The sequence below is a fragment of the Kryptolebias marmoratus genome, linkage group LG10 (genome assembly GCF_001649575.2).
Source record: "Kryptolebias marmoratus isolate JLee-2015 linkage group LG10, ASM164957v2, whole genome shotgun sequence".
In the NCBI taxonomy this organism is placed as follows: Eukaryota; Metazoa; Chordata; class Actinopteri; order Cyprinodontiformes; family Rivulidae; genus Kryptolebias; species Kryptolebias marmoratus.
This window is the reverse complement of record NC_051439.1, coordinates 23,952,040-23,972,326: the sequence shown is the minus strand read 5'-3', so window position 1 is coordinate 23,972,326 and position 20,287 is coordinate 23,952,040. Positions and strand designations below refer to the sequence as shown.

The following is a 20,287-nucleotide window of genomic DNA, read 5'->3' as shown; positions in this document are numbered from 1 at the left end:
TGAGAAAGCTCCTCGGATGAGAAGCGAAACGTCTTCAGCTACAGAATAGAAGTCCAGTTGTTTTTGTTTTTTAACTTTTTTTTTTAATTTACCATGGCCTGGGTGACTGAGAATCTACACCAGCAGATGATGTGTTTAAACAGAAAAGGACTCCATCCCTGAAAATGACTTCTGTGTCCTTAAATATGACACCAGCAGGATAGTTTGAGTCCCGACCAATGAGAGATTAGATTATATTCATATTGGTGTTAAAATCCAGAAACTTTCCTTTGTGGAATAAACTTTACTGTGATGGACTGCTCGGCTCTGTTTTTAACTCCTGTATGTTTTTGGGACTTCGTTATACTTTTAAGATGTCTTAAATCAAAGTGGGTAAAAAAGATTCAAAGAGACGAAGGTCTGGATGATATGGTATAAGATTTCCTCCTGAAGAAGCCTTTCTAATGAAATGAGGGGGTCTTTGGGTGGGAAACGAAACATATTTAGGTAACAAAGATATTAAATCCAGCTGTCTTCTTATTAGGCTAATGGACTGGACCATGTTCTAGAGGACTGAGAAAGACTTCACCTGTTAGTAGGACAATCTACAAACTTTTCTTACAAGAGGAGAAACAAACTTCTTAAAAGAAATGAGAAAAAACAGTTTTTATAAAATACAGGGAGAGAAATTTAGTTACCTTTTTATCTTCTGCTGTCTGTTCGGTGCTTTGTCCAGAAGCAGCTTCAGTGTCCTCTGAGACAGCCGGTTCCTGACACAGATACAACATTTATTACTGTTCCTACAGCCGGTTCCTGACACAGATACAACATTTATTACTGTTCCTACAACAAGACCCTGACACAGATACAACATTTATTACTGTTCCTACAACAAGACCCTGACACAGATACAACATTTATTACTGTTCCTACAACAAGACCCTGACACAGATACAACATTTATTACTGTTCCTACAACAAGACCCTGACACAGATACAACATTTATTACTGTTCCTACAACAAGACCCTGACAAATACACAATACCAGTTATTACTGTTATCAAAACTGTTCCTGACACGGACACAACAACAGTCTTACTGTTCTAATAAACATTTAGTTGTTGGAAAAGAAAAAAGTGAAACATTTCTGAGTTTACAGAGTTTGTTCAACATGCTGCTGCTGTTGTAAATGCTGTGTGATGCTGCCCTCTAGTGGAGGAGAAACTGCAGTGACAGAAATGTATGAAGGATCAGGAGGTTAGTGCGGTCAAAGGTCTCTTTACCACCTGCAGAGCAGAGTGACCCAGGTCAGGGATTAGTCATGCAGCTGTAGCTAACATATTGACTTTATGATGTCAGGATCAGTTATTTCTGTGTCACATCTGTCCCAAACTTTGAACTAGCTTCTGCATTTCCTCAAACTGAGAGGTAAAAGTCTCCCAGACTGAGGGAGGCTGACCTGGGCTCACAGAAAGCTCCAAAGTGAAAAGAGACGACCAAAAAAAGATCACAGATGACAGAGGTTTCCACAGAAGCCCTCGGTCTTTACCTCTGGTGAAGCTCCCTGCAGGAAAGCATCCCAGAGCCACCAGAAAACACTTCCTCCAAAGTCCTCCTCACTCCTTTCCCTCCCTGAGGTTTCCTGAGCTTGGAGCTCACCCTCAGGCTCCTGCTGCTGACACGGAAACAGGCTCAGATCCAGGGTTACGACAGGGGTGGGGGTCAGAAGCTAATCACTGCTGTTCATGGCTTCTAAGTAGATAAAATCTCCTTTTTATTGTTTTTATTTGTCAAGTACCAGAATATTTCAAATACCCGCTCACTTATGAAACATCAGGAGTGTCACCAAAAAGGAGGAAACATAAAACAAGGAAACAAACTGAGGTAAAATAGTGATGGGTTTATATGGCAGAGAAACGGGCGACGTCAGTTTATCCCTTTACCAAATCAAACCGCAGCGTTGTGTGTAACAGCTGTCATTTCATACCAACATATATGATACAAGCTACGCTAAAAGAATCTGAAAAAGACAAAGGCTGCTGTTTAATAAACAAGACACTGCCAAGGTGATTCCTGCTTCCTGCAGGGAGTCAGAAACACAGACAGCTCTGCCTCAGAGGCATTGATAAAACTGGTCCATATCTACACATCTCCAAACTGGGGGTGGACTCTGAACTGTGGGAGGGATCTGAGACATATGACGGATACTCCACAGCCTCCTGACGGAGCAGAGGAACAGTCCTGCAGCTGCTCCTCCCACAGTCTGTAAAATCTTTAACAGAAAACATTAAAGCTGTTCTCATACTCCATGAGAAGCCATGAACTCAGCCCTCAGTCACAAGGTGAGACGAAAACTGCATCATTTTGTTCCCATAGAAGCTTCGTCAGCTGCTTCTCGACACAAGGTCCTGGCTGAACTTTTTCTCACAGGGGTTTGCTCCAAGCATCGTGTGATTGGTCAGAGGTTGTTGTTTATGTGGAAAAGCTGGTGAGCTTTAATGGAGTTAATTTGCTGCTAGTGCTCTGCTGAGAAGCAGCTGGAGGCTGTTAGAAAAACTTAGAAACATATGAACCTAAGTCAGTTGACCAAGAACTTGTGAAAGGAGGTTTCACAGTTATTGAGGACAGCAGAGACCGCGGAGACACAGGCAGCTCTTCACGGCTGCCGTGGCCGGGAGGAAGTGCGCCTCGGTTGGACAGCATGGGGACACGTTCCCTTCGTTTGCTCATTAGTGTGCTCCATCAAATGCCAAACGCAGGGTACGGTCACAGTCTGTTTAATAAACATGTCTGGTCAGGGTAAGAGAAGCAAAAATCTGTACAAAGACAGGAGAGCTGAGAATCCAGTGGGAAGAAATCTATTTTAACGCTGTAGGAGAAAGGAGCAGCCTCCTGGGAGATCGGATCAAAGCGTATCATGGACGATGAAAGGTGTGTGCAAAAACTAACTTCTTGACTTCTTATGGAGTATGCCGGAGCCTTCAGTCCACTTACATGCATACAGTGGACAGATAAGAAGCCTTTTATTCTTGTTTTATTCTGCGTAAATATTTATTGGTTTCTCTTCTTGTTTTGATATGTTGAGTAGGTTTGTTCAGAGCACTGGATAACTTAAATATTCCCTTTGGGGATAAATAAGGTATTTATTTATCCATCTACTATTCAGTTTTCCAACCAGAAACTCATGACCCAACTCCTGCTAGCTGAAGAAAACCAGCATTTAACAAAGAACCCTTTAATCTAGTTATCATGACTCTTTCCATCTTTTTGCAACAGTTAATTGTAATTAATTTAGTTAATTTTACTGACAATCATTTTAAAAGTTTATTTGATTTTTGTAGATCTTCTCAAACCACCCACTTGGTGCTCCATGACCCACTGTTGGGTCCGAACCACTGCTCCAGTTGATTGAATCATCACCACAGGAGCTGCTAAGACAGGCATGAAGTGGTAAGAAGGTGGGTGAGAAGAGGACAGCACAGACAGCAGAGAGACATGGCAGATGGCTTCTTTTTGTGCCCACCTGGGTACGAAGTAACTAAAGCTGCAAAGGTTTGATTCAGTGGAGAGATAAACTGACTTTGAGCTGGACCTCAGTAAAATGTTAGACACAGTGTGACAGAACTAATAAATCTAAATGAATCCCAGAGTTTTATCCAGAACAAATAGTTTTGTTTTAGATCTTGAGTATTTGGATCTTAACCTCGGTGAACCAGGACTTCCGCTTCACTGAAGCCTATCTAAAACAACTGGGACATTAGTAGAAACATGCACAACATCTAGATTATTTTATTTGTTAATGACACACACATGCAGGTCCTGATCCTTTAACATTCCAGTTATATAGACCTGAATCATTTTATCATCATGTTTGTGTAGCAGCAGAGATAAGGATCAGGAGACAGTTCTTACCCTGGTGGCTTCAGGCATCCTGGACTCTCTCTGTTCTGGGGAGGACTGCTTCACCGTCTGCAGAGTTCCTCCAGATCTCTTCAGGATGTCCTCCTCTAAATGGACTATTGTGATCTGACCCTGATCCTTTGAGGGACAAGGATCAAAGCCTGGCATTAGTTGATTTACTGTAGATTATTCTTCATAAAGACAAAGTGCATTTAAAACTTTTTAACTTCTAAATCTTCTGTTTGTTTTTAGACCAAGCTCACCCCTGCCTCTTTAGAAGAGGATTCTTGGACTTTAGCTGACACTTTGTCTTGGACTGGAGTTGGAGGCTGCTGGATGAACAAAGCAGGAATTTTCTGCAAAGAAACAGAAATATGGAGTTCAGAAGGGAATCCCTGCCTTCTGGGCAGATTGATTCACTGACTAACCAACTGACCTTCTCCAGGTCCAGCAGCAAAGCCTGGAGCTGGTCCACAACTTTAAAGACCATCACAGTCTCCTCTGCCTTCTCTGGAAGACAAAGGCCTGGTTTACATTTCTGGATCTCAGCTACAGTTGTCCTCATTGACTGAATCTTCTGCTCAATCATCTGTGAACATAAAGAGAAAAACACACAACAATAATCAACCTTCTGTATATTATTGAAATTCAGCATAAAACAAACCAGTCTGATCCAGTCTGACCTTCAGGTTATCCTCTCTGGGGCTGGGAAAAGCCTCTGGAGTAGATAACATCGTTTTTATTTCAGCTACATCGCTCTCCATCCGCCTGACTTCACTTTCAATGGCCTCCACCTCCTAAAAACACAGATATTAGTTCATATAACTGGCCACTCAAAGAGAGGAAGGAAGAGGAGAAAAATCAACTGTAAGACTCACAGCAGCAGCGTGCTTGAGCTGAGACAGAGGAGCTGTGAAACTATCCTGAACCTCGGCCACTTGGCAATCTGCTTCAATCAGCTGTTCCTGCAGAGCCGTGACATCACAAACCTGTGACATGTCCCTCAGGACCGAGCCGAAGCCCTGCAGCGTCTTCCGGATCTGAGACGAATCATCCAACACGCTCTGCAGCAAAGGACCAGGCTTTAAAAATGGGTGCAACATTTAAAAGTGTGTGCCGGAGCAGCATACTGACCTGCAGGGCGTGCACGTGGCTCCTCAAACACTTAGCTGAGGTGTACGTGCACGGAGCAGCGAGCCACGACTGAGCCTCAACCATCCAGCTTTTAGAGCTGTTGATCATCTCCTGATGCTCCTGGAGCCACGTGTGGATCTGAGCAGAATCAGACATGCGGGTCAGAACAGAATCAAACATGCGGGTCAGAACAGAATCAGACTCATGTGGATCTGAACAGAATCAAACATGCGGGTCAGAACAGAATCAAACATGTGGGTCAGAACAGAATCAGACTCATGTGGATCTGAACAGAATCAAACATGCGGGTCAGAACAGAATCAAACATGTGGGTCAGAACAGAATCAGACTCGTGAACTGATTAGGAAACGTGACACATGCAGGAACTAACTTCAGATTTACTGATAAGTAAAAAGGCACAAACAGAAAATAAACTCCAGAAATAAAATCTGGGCTCTGAAATTAGTTGAGGAATAAATAACTCAAATGCTGAAGTTAAAACAAGCAGAACGGAAGCTAAAATTGAGTCATTGTGGTGAAGCAGATATCAGGAAACAATGTTTTGAAGGATTTAAAGAATCTTAATGTATTTTAATGGGATTGTTATAGAAAATGAAATAAGTTTTAAATACTATAAGTGATAGCACAATATTCCTGATTGAGTGGAACATTTTGAGACATGAATGGGTAAAACAACACAAAGTATTGTAGTACTTCCTGTTTGTAGCACAGAAGAAACTACAAACAGAAAAACAATAGTGCTGATTCATCAATCACAGAATTAAAAAGTTCTGGTCTGAATTATCTAGCTTCTCCTTGGACCTTTAAGAACAACAACAGGAAATATTAAAGACTTTTAGGAGTTCTGTCCACCTTGCTCAGCAGGGTTGTCCTCTGCTCGGCCTGTTTGGACACCAGGGAGTGGAGCTGCTGGACCTCCACCAGCCGGTCCGTCAGGATCAGAATCTCCTCCAGTTTCTCCAAGTCCTGCACTTCCACCTCCAGAGCTGCCAGTCGGGAGTGCCACACATCCAAGCCGTCCCACACTCGCTGAGAACAGAGACAAGTCAGGACTGGGACATGAAGCTGTTGTCATACTGGACTTCCTGTAGTCACCAACATCCAGAACCAATCCAGATTTGGACAGACAGACCCATGTAGGGAAGGACACCCACCTTCTGAGTGAACTTTGCTTCAGCTACAGTCGGACTCTTCTCCTCCAGTCGGTTCTGGACTGATCTCAGCCCAGCCTGGATATCAGACAGCTTTGCTCCCAGCCTGTGGATCGGACCGCTCCTCTCCACTGCCTCCCTCACCTGAGGAGCCAATCAGAGACAAGGATTATTCAGGGTCAGGTGGGACAGTAATGTGGAACCTGTACCATCCGAACAGAAAGGAAAGATGTAAAAGTACTGGCTGTTTCACCTCCAACCATCATCAGCTCTGGGTCAGAACCGGATCAGAACACTGCTGTGAGACAGACTTGTGGAGATCTGCTCACCGACGCTTCGGTCATTAAATGATAAAAATGGACAGATGTAGGTTTCAGAAGGTCTATATAAAAACACTGATCCATTCCACTTCTTAATGTTTTACTCAAAATAAAGTTAAACAACCTGTGAGGAGTAAAACAAGTCACGTTCCCTTCATTAAAACTGAAGTCTGTGTACCTTTATTTCTACTTCCTGCAGGGACTTGGTGACTTCCTGTAGATGGGTGTCAATCTCAGCTGGTACCGCAGCGTCCAGATCAGAATACCTCATCCTGAGGCTCTCCGTTACGCGCTGCAGCAAAGCCTTATGGGTAAACAGCTGGCTGTACAGCTCCTGAAACACACAAAGGCCTTTAATACTTTAATACCAATACCATAGAACCAATAATGGAACAAAACATGAAAAACGTTAAATAATCCTGAAAGTCTTCACTACACAGTAACAACATCAAAGGGATAGTTCAGCCATTCTGAAGTGAAACACCAGGAACAGTCAATATCTTACCTGTTGTGGACGGCTCTTTGAATTACTTTAGTTTGGAGAAAAAGTTTCCTTCTGACAAAACTGATGAGCTAAGGGCTAGTCTGAACGTAGTGAATCTGAAAACAACTGTTTTCTTAAAGATTTTTAACCATTATGCTGTTTGTAGATTTTATATTACACATAATTTACAAATGCAATGGCAGCAGCAGCTAGCTTTAGCACTTCCTGCAGAAATCTCTCACTGGTTTAAAGGTTTATAATAGGGCTCACGGTCCAGACCTGGGTCTGTATGAAGTCGTTTCTGGACACAGATCAGTGGTTAAATTTAACTAAAATGACATTTTTAAACTATATTTGTGTAGTTGCACATGTATTCCTAAGTTTATGGTAATTCAGGGAGAGAAGGTGAAACCAGACTAACAGTTCAGACCTATGATACCTAACAATCACCTTAGAACCAATTATAATATTGATGCGTTTATTTATTTATAATTTTCTGCCTCTTTCATTCAGCTGGATGAAGCTTCACTGATTTCAAACTAAAAGCAATCCAAGAACAAGTTAAGACCTATGTATATTATATTATTTATTTAGTTTTCCTGAGACTCTTTAAAATATGTGAAGTGTTTGTTTATGAAGAACAGAGCATCTTTATCATAAAAAGAGATTTAAAGAGAATCTCACCTGAAGCTGCTCGCTCTCTGACAGCAGACCGTCTGCAGCATCGAGCCAAACCCGAACAGCCTGCAGCTCCTCGTGGATCTTCTCTCTGTCCTCCAGCTCCATCCTGGCAGCCAGTAAACCCTCCCTGCTCTTCTGCCTCACACTGAAAACACACAACACATTAACTGACCCCAAAGGAAAAACGAAACATTGACAGTTGGACTGTGTTTAGCCAGCGGGACTAAATCGGGTTCAGAGAGACACGTTAAAGGTCAGGTTCTGTTAGTCCCACCTGACAGGATCCAGATTGGGTTTTCTTTAGCTTCTCAATAAAACACCTTAATGCAATGTACAAATACAACTCAGTTTGTGGTGAAATCCCAAGTGCAACTAATAAAGAGTGGTAGAGATCCAAAGCAGAGGAAGAAGAAGACATGATCTAGGACTTGTTGACACTGGGAAGTAATGTTTTGTTTTATGACAATGATGTAAAGTGAAAAACAAGCATATTGTTCCAAGAGCTAGGGGCAAAGGTAAAATTTTCAAATCTTTTAAGCCAGAACGAAGCAGCCTATGTCTGGGGTAAGTTTGAACTACATCAGGTGGGCTAAAAAACCACCTTCTAAATTTGGGCAAATCAGGCCAAACAAAACCCAAGTTTTTCTTGCAGGTTTTGAGCTAAATCATGGGAATGATGTTCTGATCCGAATTAGCCAGGAAAAAGACAAAATAGGCGGTTGATGAGATTTTATGAACTATGGCTGATAATCTTAGGATCATTGGGTCATAGCTGGGTCATTGATAGTTTTGTGTTGTAAACGAAGCCTCTGAGTTTAGAAAACTGGGCTTCAAATAGACAGAAAAGTGTTAGAGAGATCAAAATGCTTTTAAAGACAGTGGGACCAGGGCTAATTGGGGAAACATTTTACCTATTCATACACACCTGTTGTACCTGCTCTGCATCAGCTGCAGCTGTTGACAGAGTGGAGTGGGAGGAGCCTGTTCCAGGTGGGCGGGGACTCCCAGCAGCCGGGCTGCACGCAGCTCCAGTGCAGACAGCGCTCGATGTTCACAGTCCAGCCTGTCCTGGTACTGTTCCCAGGCCTGCAGTTGGTCGTGGAGCTCCTCGGAGGAGACCTTCACCTTGGAGCAGTGAGGAAGCTCCTCCTCCACCTGCTCCAATATGACACAGGCTTGCTCCACCTAAAGAGTGAGACCCAACCATTTACCTATTTGCTGCACCTGTTATGTACTCCACCTAAAGTCCATCTTTGGTTTACTCACGCTGTCCGTGATGCTGAGCCATTCAGTTATCCTCTGTTTGCTCCGTGTTTTCAGCTTCTGGATGCAGCGCTGTAAACCTGACACCCGTCTGCAGATGGAGGTCCCTGCAGCCTCCCTACCTCCACAACAGTTCTGCTCTGGGCACCACTCCCTCAGCTCCTCCAGATGTTTCAGCAGGGCCTCCATCTCCTCAGAGAGAACCTGAAGAACACAGGCGAATCTCAGCTACTATCTTCTATGTTTCACAGGGATCCAAGTGATAAGAATTTCCTTTAAAACCAAAATAACTAGCAGCCCTGATGCATTCATTATGAGTGAGCAGTGTTAAACATACTCTGAGTTCTGCCTCCTGGTCAGTGCAGTCAGTGAGACAAGTAACTTTTTCAGAGATGATCTCCAAGAGCCTGTTCTCTGCGCTCGTGATCCTCTGGAGGACTTCATCTCGACACTTTGTGTAGTTTCTGTACTGCTCTGCACACCTGGAAAACAAAACATGCTGATTTGCTTTTGTCCAGTAAAAACTAAGATTAGTCTCATATGAAGGAAGAAATCTGAACATGGGGTCTACACCAGGTAACAGGCTTCTAGTTCTATGAATAATGAATGAATTTTATAAACTTTACTTGAAAATTTTAAATTATAAAGTGCTGCTAAATTTAGTGCTAAATATTTAACACAGTCAACTCAGGATTTATGTGTTATTGTTTTCAACTATAATCTGATCACTGAGAATCAGGAAAATCCATATTTTATTTTTGCACACTGACAACCCTCAGACTTTCTGGGCTCAGGAATGATCATGTATTGACCTGCTGAGACACTCCAGTCGTACGTGACCCTTTGCCTGCAGAGTGGACATCCGAACCAGCAGCTTGCTCAGAACATTTTCATGGAGCCTCTCAAACTTCTGGGGGGACAGGACGGTTTGGAGAGCAGCCTGGTTCTGCAGCCGCTCCATGTAGGTTTGGAAGTGCTGCTGCATTGAGGTCAAAGTCTGCCGAGTCTCTTCCAGAACCTCACAGCAGAGTCCAGCAGAGCCTTGAGGGGTCAGCACAGAGACCTCCATGTCCTGCAGGAACTGGACTGTGTCTTTAACAGCACAGGTGTAGCTTCTGAAACACTCCCTGGCATGGAGGACATTCTCCTGGAAATAAACAAAATGCATTCTTGTTTTTTTGGCTTCTATTTATACTATCCACCAAACCAATCATCCATCCATGTCTGCTCAGATTACAGAAACAGGAGGTTTTGCCTTAAACAAGGAGGACCAATTTAAATAAGAGAAGGAAGATGGTACAAATTAAAAACTTACCATCTGTAAATCACATTCACTGAGGATTGCAGTCTTTAGGTCCAACAGATGGTCAGATGTCTGTTTGCTTTCCTTCTTTTGCTCCAGAAGCTCAAATGCTCTGAGTTTTGACTCCACGGTCTTCTTTAAAGATGCAAGTTTCTGGTACTCTCTGTCAATCGCAGTTTGGTTTGGATCCAGTAAACAAAGGTTCTGAAGCTCTTTCTGGGTCCTGGCTAGAAAGAACTGAGTGGCTTTCCTTTCTGATTCAAGGTCCAGTTCTTTGAGCATGTTCCACTCAATGAGACTAAGGTTGTTGAGGAGCATCATCTCCAAAGTGTGGAGGCGGTCCTCGGTTTGTTTCAGCCTCTGGTGTTCAGACGTCAGCTGGGAGGGAAGCAGGTCTGCAGAGATCATCTGGAGTTTGGCTCCAGTCTCTCTACAAAACCCTTTAATCAAAGGAAGCTGGACCAGGAGGGTCTGACACATCTTGTACCTGTCCTCCAGGTCCCTAGTCCCATCTTTAGTCTGGTGGACTTGCTCCTGAACGTTCTCCCAGAGGTTCTCCACAGATTGCCTCATATTCAGGAAACTCTCATGATCCCTGGCTTTTATTTCCAGAGTAAAAATTTTATTCTGAAGATCAGATATAACTGTCTTAATCTCATTGGTCTTTTCCTGGGGAATCCATGGGTTCAGAAGGTCAACCTGACAATTGTGTTCCAAGATCGTGTGCTTAAAAGGTCTTAAAGCTTGAAGGGACTCTCTGGTGATGGGGAACCTGTGTCTGCTCAGCTCTACTAAGATCTGCCTCAGGCTTTGTTCAACAGCCAGCAGGGTTTTCCTTCTTGAATCCGTAGTCTTGATGAGTTCATCCAGCTCCTCCTTTTTGGTCTTCTCCCTGCTGCTGATGGCCCTGATGTCCTCTTGGAGGTTCCTGATTTTGTCAAAAAGCTGAGATGTTTCTGTGATGTTAAGTTCAGAGTTTATGTCTTTACTTTTCATTAACAATGCCTCACAGACTGCTGCCTGCCTCTCAGCCTCAGACAGTGTTTCCTGAATGTGACGAACTCTGCAATCCAGTTCAACAAGACTCAAGACTTCACTGTCAGCACGCCTCAAGGCCTCTGACTGTAGATCAGCCAGAATCCAGGAGTCCAGGTCCGCAATTTGCTCAGACAGCTTTTCTCTGGTCTGGAGACCAGACTCCACTTCTTTCAAGGCCTTGGACAGCTTCTCAGTGGTGGACCTTGAGAGTTCTTCAAGGCATTCCAGAGAAGTGTGTATAACTGGTACCTCCTGAGCCTGGTCCAGCTGTGGAAAGAGGTCCTCCATCTCCTCAACCAGAGACTCCAGTTGACCCTGTTTGGCCAAGACCTCAGACTGCAGCTTCTTCAGATCCCTAAGCTGCTGGTGAACTTCTTCAGGAAGAAGAGGCACTCTCCTCCTCCTGCCCTCAATGTCCTTCTCCATTTGTTTGGCCGTTGCCAAGGCATCCTTCATCACTGTGATGATCTTCTCCATCACAGGATTGCTGCTGATTTTAGTCTGGGAGGACAGGAGTTCCTCTGTGTGGCTCAGTTTCTGTCTGATCTCCTGGAGTTTGTGGCGTATCTCCTCTGATTCTTCTTCCCATCTGCATGTGAGGAGCAGTTCCTCTGACTGCTGCTGTAAATATTGGTACTGTTGTTGGACTGCTTTAACCTCAGCGTTTACCTCAATCAGCTGCTGCACATCCCTGTGACTCCACTGAGCAGCTGAAGAACCTTTGGCTTCAAGGTCTTTCCTGATAGTTTCCAGGCCTTCCTGTAGACTGGTCAGATCTGACAGAAGGGTACTGCTGTGGTCAGAGAGGATGTTCGTGTGATGAAGGCAGTTTTCAACACTCCTTTCCAGAGAGCGCCACTTCTCCTGGAGGTTCTTCTGCTCAGTCTGGGCAGCTTCTCTGTCAGAGTGACTGAGGATGAGACAAATCCTGGTATGGGTCAGAAGCAACTCTCCAAGTATTATCCTGTTCTCCTCCAAACGTTTCTGTAAGGAGGTCAGCTGCCCAGCCTCTGTGCAACTGCTTTGCTCTGGAGACCTAAAAGAAAACATGTTCTCAGTTTATCCATCAGGTCTTCTGATTTATGGTGACAGAAACAGACTGAGACAACTTACATTTTCACAGCATCCAGTTCTGCTGTCAGCTGATCCAGTTTGGTTTTTGCCATTTGAATCTGTGTGCAGTAATCAGACACCAACTGCAGTTGGGTTTCTTTACTGTGGATCACAGTGGCTGCATCCTGAACTATGGAGCTCCACTGGTCCTCCAAGACACACAGAATGTCCTTGTCTGCAGCATCAGCTTCTCTCAGCTGAGACACCACCGACACCTGAAGCTGTGCAACGTCTCGGTACTCCTGCACTCAAAGAAACACACAGTTACTCAAAGCTTGGATTTCTAATACAAATATTCTGTTAGCATAGGGTCCTTTTAAACTGTTCTGCTACTTTTGGCAAATATTTACTATTCTGAGGACATCTTGGTGTACTGATGCTTTTAGGTACACGATCTTGTGAAAGGTCCCTTAAAAGTCTAACATCTCACCTGAGCCTCCTTCACCTGCCGGGCCATGGCTGACGGGCTGAGCTCAGCAGCACTGTTCTTAATGCTCAGAACCTTTGAAACCACTCTGCTGAGCAGAAGATCCAAATCCCTGCTGGATGTGAGGAGATCCTCTGGACTATCTTCCTGTGGTGTACCCTGGGGACAAATACCAATGAACATTTGACAATGTTCAGTTGTAGCTTCAATCTGTTTGAAGTTCACATAAAGACTTTTCTGTGATTCTTTAAAAGATGTAGAATAAAAAATTGAGACATTACAGTCCTTCTTACTTTGTACTTTAGTATTCAGTGCAGTAAAGTAAATATTCTGTAAAGTAGATCAGAATAAAGAGATTTCTCTGCCACTGATAAAAGTTGAGTTAATTCAAACCTCCAACTCATACTTAGTCATTGCTGTTTCATACCAAAACGTGCAAATCAGTTGCCATTTCGTACTCATGTACTTATAAGTGTGTATCATAGAAACCGGCACAAGATCAAGCAGCGCTTTATTTGAAATCATCTACGATACTGCATGGAACAACTCAGATGTGGTGCAAAAACAACCAATCCAGGCTCAGACTCTCAGGGAAGGCATGTTGAAGCAGATGCTGCTTGTATGAAACGCAGAAAAAGCACAACCTAACCTGCTTGTATATTTAGACAAACATTAATTATTTTAGGAGCTTAAAGCCTGATATAGCACAGAAGTACATTTTTAAACTTCTTCTGTCTTCAGAAAACATGTCCAGCCCAATCCGCTATAATATTAATAACATTGGTCCCAAATCTGCTTATCTTCATTTCAAAGGTATACTCTGGTAAAAATAAATCATCTATGTTGGTGCTGCTGCCAAGTAGGGTAGAAACAGAGTATGAAGAGAGCTGTGGCAGATGATGTACAAAGTGACCAAAGCTGAAAAAGCACGACAGATGATGTATTATGATGATGATGATGATGATGATGATGTATTATTACTGCATGTATTATATCTGCATCAATCATACTGAAGGTTATGATTGATTTGAGTAAAGTACAATAAGACATTAAATTGTGACTCTGTAAATGTATATAAAAAGACAGCAATGACAATATGGTTGTTCCTCGAAGAATAACCCCCAGCTACAGCTTCAGCAGTTCAGCTTCTTTTGGAGAAATTCTGGTTGTTTTATTAAAACTGATATAAGGGCTGACAGTAAGTTTAATACCTGAAGGATGTGACTGATGGCTCCTGTTCTAGAGAGGAACTGGATTTCTGTGAATATGTTCCTCAGGGCAGTTCCTTCTGGTTCCTCCAGGACCGGCTCCTCAGCCTCCTCAGTTTCATCTTCTTGAACTGGTAATCCTTTCAAACGGGTCAGTCGACCCGGGGTGATGTCAGCTGTTTTCTCAGCCATCTTCAGTGATTCTGTCAGGATCTCCTCAGAACCAAACACCTCCTCCTGTTGTCATCAACGAACAACAGTTTTATTGTCACAAATGGTTAAACATACAAAAGATGAGCTAAAAAGTTCATCTGTTCTATGTGTGTGATGATAATAAAACCAATGTTTAGCAAAAATAATATTTATTGAAAATTCTGGTCTTTTATCTAAGTTGTTTCAGTAAATCAACTATTCCTTTTTGAATAAAGTTTTAAAACATTTTCATCAAACTAAGAATGATAGAAAAAAGCACATCTCTCTAATTATAAACTTGATGTTTTTGTTCAGTTATTGAGATTATTATTATTATTCAGATAATCAGGTCATGATTGTTCCTTCCTCTCTATGTATCTGATGAAGTTTATTTACTCAGAACATCTGCTACAATAAAGAAACCATGGTGGAGTCCTGGGGTGTGAAAACCTTTTCTGTTACTCAAACTAACCCTCTACATGACTTCACAGCTCATGTTTCTCAGTGTATGATACAAAAACTAACCGATAAGATGTTGGACTCACCTTTGGTAAGTTCACATCCTGAGGAATCATTTCTTCTGTGGCAGTAAGGCTCATTTGGAGCGGGATCTCTTCTCCTTCAGTCTTTTCTCCTACACCGCTCAGGTTTTCCTCCATTTGGACTTGATGAACCAAAGTAGGTTCTGTGAAGAACCCAGTAAAGCTTTCTTGGACCTGTGCCTCAGTCATCCTGAATGCAGATGTGTCTGGCTGAACCTCAGCTGAAGTCACATCTTCTCTTTCTTTCAGTGCATCAGGTCGGACATCCACCTCCTGCTGCTTCTCTGTGCTGATAGTTTGGTTCCCAAATGAACTCCGGTGGATTTCTCTCTTTTTAACAGAAGTTCCATCTGAGTGCTTTGATGCATCATACGTTTTGTCTGGTAAGCGTGTAGCGTGTTTGTTAACATCAGCATCTTTGATTACCTCAGGTTGTTCCAGTGTGATCCTGTAGGATTTTAGCTGAGGATCAGTTTGACTCTTTTCAGATGAACTCACTGTAACTGGTTCACATTCTTTAACCTTTACTTCATCCACTGTCATCTTTTCTGGGTGAACATCAGCAGAGGTCAGATCTGTTTCACACTGGATATCACCTGGTGTATCTGGTGAGCTGCTAATACTTTGTGTTAGCAGAGCAGGACGTTCATCTGGACAGCTGTGCTCGCCAACTGACAGCGATGTGATTTGTTGCTCCGGTGCATCAGGGCGTTTAATGGGATCAAGAGCTTCTATGAGGACTGTTTTCTCTGCAGTAAACTTCTCATCACGGTTTCTGGGTGCATCTTCAGGTTTGTCCTGAGTTGTTTTCAACTTATCCAGACTAATCATTTTTAAAGTTCCTTGCACAGTTGTTTGTCCAGATGTTGTCCCTACTTCACGTGATCGAACTTCTTCAGAACCAGCAGACACATGCTGACCTAAGTCAGGATGAACATCATCCTCCTCCCATGTAGAGCTGATTGGTTGCCCGTCCACTCTTGTTCTCTTTGTCTCCTCCTCTGGATGAGTATCAGCAGCAGCCTCATCGTTGCTTTCAGGCACTCCTTCGCTCTGGGTCCTTGTCTGAGTCAGATCTTCTCCTGGTTCTTCTAGGACACAAAGGATTTGAGGTTCCTCAGGATGGGTTGATATATCTACTTGTAAAAAAGGTCCTTCATGCTCCAAATCGATTTTCTGTATCTCAACAGGCTTTTCTTCCAACTGAATGGAAGACTCATCCCCTCCATGTTTTATTATCACAGGATCAGGTTCTTCACCATCTTCCTGTCTTTCCAGTACAGTCTTAATACCACTTGGACTTGCGTTCTGCTCATTCAAGCTTATTTCTATGAGTTTAGTTTGGTGTGGTTGTATGTTCTCATAAACAGGGAAGGTGAGTTGTTGAGCTGCTGCCTCAGTCATCTCTGGAGCAGATTTCTCTGAGATAATATCAGCTGTAGGTTTTTCTTTCCTTGTTTCAGTCTGGTTACATATTTGAACAGAACCAGTCTTCTTTTCTGTTTCATTTGTGACAGAAATGGTTTTGTGGTCCCCTGGACTCATTTGTATATCTAGTTGTAGAATACGTACTTCAGCTGACATGTCAAGTTTCTCCAGTGTGACAAATTCTTCTTCACAGCTTGTTGATGAACTGCTGATAACATGAGTTAGCAGAGCAGGACGTTCATCTGGACTAATGTGTTCGATGACTGTTTTAGGCTCAATCTGAGCCTCAGTTTTGATTGGCTCTTGCTCAAATAAGCTTATTTCTATAAATTCTGTCTTGTCTTGTGATAGTGCTTTGGAACAAGGCAGGTTTAGCTGAACAAAGTCGGTCTGAGATACGTCATCTTGAACTACAGCCGTGGTTTGCTGGACACTTCCAATCTGGATCATAGTTTCCATCCTTGGCTCATCCCCTGCTACAGATGTGTCATTCTCTTTTGGACTGGTAGATATATCAAGCTGTAGTAGGCATACTTCTGGTTCTTTCTGAATAAATCTCTCATTCTGAATCTCTTGGGCTTCTTGTACATCCCTTTTTGAAGCCTTATCCTCCTCCTGAACATCACTGTCTTTGACTTCTTTAGGTTTTTCCTGTGGTGGTTCTTGTTCGGACATATTTTGCTGACTCGTGGTTTCACTTAGTACAACTTTTTCAACTTCAGAGGAACTTATTTCTGTCCTTCCCTCGTGAGACAAAACAGCAGATGAAGGTGTGGTGGAATCACTTATGGCCACGGTCTCTTGGTCTGGATGATCTAGCTTTGCCTCACATGTCTGGAGGATCCCTATATCAGACACATCAAGGATTAAATATCTCCTCTCAGTCTCTTCAGTGTTTGTCCATAACTTGTCAATGTAATCTGCTATAGTTGGTGTATCTGTTGAGTCAGAAGAGAGAGGAAGCTGTACTTCAGAGTCCACTCCAGAGCTTGTTTCTGAAGACTGGACAGTGGTTTGTTCAGGTATTTGAAGGCCTGTGTCTGATGTTTCAGGTGGTATTATAGGGACAGGTAAAACATCTGACTCAAGTTCTTTTATATGAGAAGTCAAAGTGCAACTTTCAACATCAAAGTGATGAGTATCTGAAGTGTGTTTAAACAATTCACTTGTATCAAGAAGGACTGTGACCACTTTCTTTTCTTGTAAATTCTGATCTTCAGCAGCTTGAATTAGAGTCTTTCCAACAACTGAACCGATGTTCTTCACATCTGTTTGAGTCTCCATAACTGTGAGGACTTTTAAAGCAGTGGCAGGTGTCAAACGCTCACCTTCGTTCTTAAAATGTTTGGTCTCAACATCTGTATTTCTTCCAGTGGCGGAGACTGTCTCTGTAGCTGCAGAGGATTCAACATTGTTTAGCTCTCTTCTACTTTTTATAACCTTAGTTATGTCCAAATCAACAACTTCTGTTTGCTCTGTGGAAGATAGAGATGGACTCTCAAATTTATTCATGTCAACAAGTTGCAGGGAAAGTTTTGGACTCTCTGACATTCTTTTGGTTTGGGAAAGCTCAACTGATTCAACAACAGTTTCACTTTGTCCTTGGACCTCCTGTATTTTTAAAGCTGGCTCTCCAGTTTCTTCAGACTCAGTGAGATTCTTCAATTCTCTGCTGTCTGGTGTTGGTTCAGTTATTCCAGAAGCAGTGACTCTAGGTTGATCTACTGACTGAACTATTTCAGATTCAACCTTGGTCTCAGACAAAAGCATGGTGTCTGTGGAACATTTCTGACTTTCTGACAGTTTGTCACTTGGTGAAAGCTCTACTTTTTCCACATCAGACATTATAGTTGTTGTTGGGACCATCTGCAGAGCGGCAGGAAGCTTCTGATGATCAGAACCTGTTAGCTCTGTTTCCACGGCAACAGCACCTTCAGTTACTGGACCTCCTGTCTTTTCCATGGCCTGTGTTTCCTTTTCAGACAGTTCTGGGGGAGCCATAAGGCTCTCTGATGTGGTTAGCAAGATCTTATTCTCTACCTGAACAGTAGTTACAGTAACTGAAGGTTCAGCTGAAGAAATTCTGCTACTTTCAAGTTCTTTTATGGTTTCCTGAGAGTTCAGAACGTCAGCCCCAGCAGTGAGAGTGTCCGGCTTTAATCTTGTAGAAACATCACTGCTTTTTGACTTTCTCTTACTTGGTATAATTTTTGCTTCTGTCAAAGAAGCTGTTTCTGTTTCCTCAGTAAATTTCAGCCCAACAGGTTTTATTATTTCATCTGTCACATATTTAGCAACAGTTTCTTGCAAAGGTTTTTGGCTTTTTGACTTTCTTTTGGCTGGAAAAAGTTTTCCTTTTTCCATACCAGTATTTTCCGTTGATCTTGGGAAGTTGTCAGAAGTTGAAAACCTTTGACCAATAGGTTTTTGCTTAAACTGTTCAAGTTCCACATCAGGTGATTTGGGAGAGGACTTCTGACCTTCAGGTTCATTACTCAGCTGAGGGGCCACAGTAAAACCAGGAGAAACATCTGTTGTCCTTGACTTTCTCCTTGGTGGTAGGATTTTAAGTTTTTCAGTTTCTTGTTGGGTTTTCTTGGTGTCCTCACCAGGTATTTTACTTGTAAAAGAAGCAGATTCTGGAGATGTTGAAACCTCAAGAGTCTTTGACTTCCTCCTGGTTGGTATAACTCTAGTTTGTTCCACAGCCACCCCTGTTTGCTCTTCAGAACCTAAAGATTTCCGGCTGTCAGGTTCTTGCTTGTTTTCTGTCACCCTGACTGAATGTTTTGGGGAAATTTTTTGATGTTTTGATCTTCTTTTGGTTGGAGAGGGCTTATTTTCCTTCAGGACAGACACTTCAGTTGGTTCTGTTTCTGTTAACTGAGTTGAAGATTTTATACCATCATAGCTAGTTGTTATAGGTTCAGCATTCTTTGACTTTGTTTGACTTTTTGTTAGTTTTGTCTCTTCCTTAAGAGTACCCTTGGTTTGCTCAGTGAAACTCTCAAGTTCTTCCTTTGTTAGTGCAGCCGGCTGTTGGGGTTCTTCCTCGGTCCATGCAGCTGGCTGTTCCAGTTCTTCCTGTATCTCTGCAACCAGCTGTTTGGGTTCTTCCTCTCTCCGTGCAGCTGCCTGATCGGGTTCTTCCTGTATCCGTGCAGCCGGCTGTTTGGGTTCTTCCTCTGTCTGTGCAGCTGCCTGATTGGGTTCTTCCTCAGTCTGTGCAACCAGCTGTTTGGGTTCTTCCTCTGTCTGTGCAGCTGCCTGATTGGGTTCTTCCTCAGTCTGTGCAGCTGGCTGTTGAGGTTCTTCCTCTGTCTGTGCAGCCGGCAGTTGGGGTTCTTCCTCTGTCTGTGCAGCTGCCTGATCGGGTTCTTTCTCAGTTTGTGCAGCTGACTGTTTGGGTTCTACCTCAGTCTGTGCAACCAGCTGTTGGGGTTCTTCCGCTGTCTCTGCAGCTGGTCGTTTGGGTTCTTCCCGTATCTGTGCAGTTGGCTGTTCAGGTTCCTCTGTTTGTGCAGTCAGCTGTTCGGGTTCTTCCTGTATCCATGCAACCCGCTCTTTGGGTTCTTCCTCTCTTTGTGCAGCTGCCTCTTTGGGTTCTACCTCTATCTGTGCAGCTGGCTGTTTGGGTTCTTCAACAGTCCGTGCAGCTGGCTGTTGGGGTTCTACCTCTGTCTGTGCAGCTGGCTGTTCAGATTCTTCCTGTATCTGTGCAGCTGGCTGTTTGGGTTCTTCAACAGTCCGTGCAGCTGGCCGTTCAGATTCCTCTGTGTGTGCAGTCAGCTGTTTCGGTTCTTCTTGTATCCGTGCAACCAGCTGTTTGGGTTCTTCCTCTCTCCATGCAGCTGGCTGTTCAGATTCTTTCTGTATCTGTGCAGCTGGCTGTTTGTGTTCTTCAAACGTCCATGCAGCTGGCTGTTTAGGTTCCTCTGTCTGTGCAGCTGGCTGTTTAGGTTCCTCTGTCTGTGCAGCTGGCTGTTGGGGTTCTTCCTCTGTCTGTGCAGCTGGCTGTTTGGCTTCTTCCTCTGTCTGTGCAGCTGCCTGTTTGGCTTCTTCCTCTGTCTGTGCAGCTGCCTGTTGGGGTTCTTCCTCTGTC

At 43.3% G+C, this 20,287-nt stretch overlaps 1 protein-coding gene across 2 annotated transcripts in view; it reads right to left on the bottom strand.

Annotated features, from left to right (window-relative positions):
* The window catches only part of LOC108250816 (nesprin-1), a 65,615-nt gene that overhangs the window by 2,873 nt on the left and 42,455 nt on the right, over positions 1–20,287 (bottom strand). Inside the window, exons 59-79 of one of the 2 annotated variants that reach the window (XM_037977959.1) lie at positions 14,761–20,264; positions 14,027–14,260; positions 12,819–12,974; positions 12,389–12,630; positions 10,250–12,311; positions 9,747–10,081; positions 9,272–9,416; positions 8,938–9,138; positions 8,597–8,856; positions 7,675–7,816; positions 6,685–6,840; positions 6,190–6,330; positions 5,888–6,064; positions 5,015–5,152; positions 4,759–4,944; positions 4,564–4,677; positions 4,317–4,469; positions 4,144–4,236; positions 3,893–4,018; positions 1,530–1,655; positions 678–749 (exon numbers count right to left, since the gene is read on the bottom strand). In XM_037977959.1, the coding sequence (XP_037833887.1) occupies positions 678–749; positions 1,530–1,655; positions 3,893–4,018; positions 4,144–4,236; positions 4,317–4,469; positions 4,564–4,677; positions 4,759–4,944; positions 5,015–5,152; positions 5,888–6,064; positions 6,190–6,330; positions 6,685–6,840; positions 7,675–7,816; positions 8,597–8,856; positions 8,938–9,138; positions 9,272–9,416; positions 9,747–10,081; positions 10,250–12,311; positions 12,389–12,630; positions 12,819–12,974; positions 14,027–14,260; positions 14,761–20,264 (10,763 nt within the window). The remainder of the gene's footprint in view (positions 1–677; positions 750–1,529; positions 1,656–3,892; positions 4,019–4,143; positions 4,237–4,316; positions 4,470–4,563; positions 4,678–4,758; positions 4,945–5,014; positions 5,153–5,887; positions 6,065–6,189; positions 6,331–6,684; positions 6,841–7,674; positions 7,817–8,596; positions 8,857–8,937; positions 9,139–9,271; positions 9,417–9,746; positions 10,082–10,249; positions 12,312–12,388; positions 12,631–12,818; positions 12,975–14,026; positions 14,261–14,760; positions 20,265–20,287) is intronic. The other variant, XM_037977960.1, reaches the window with a different exon arrangement.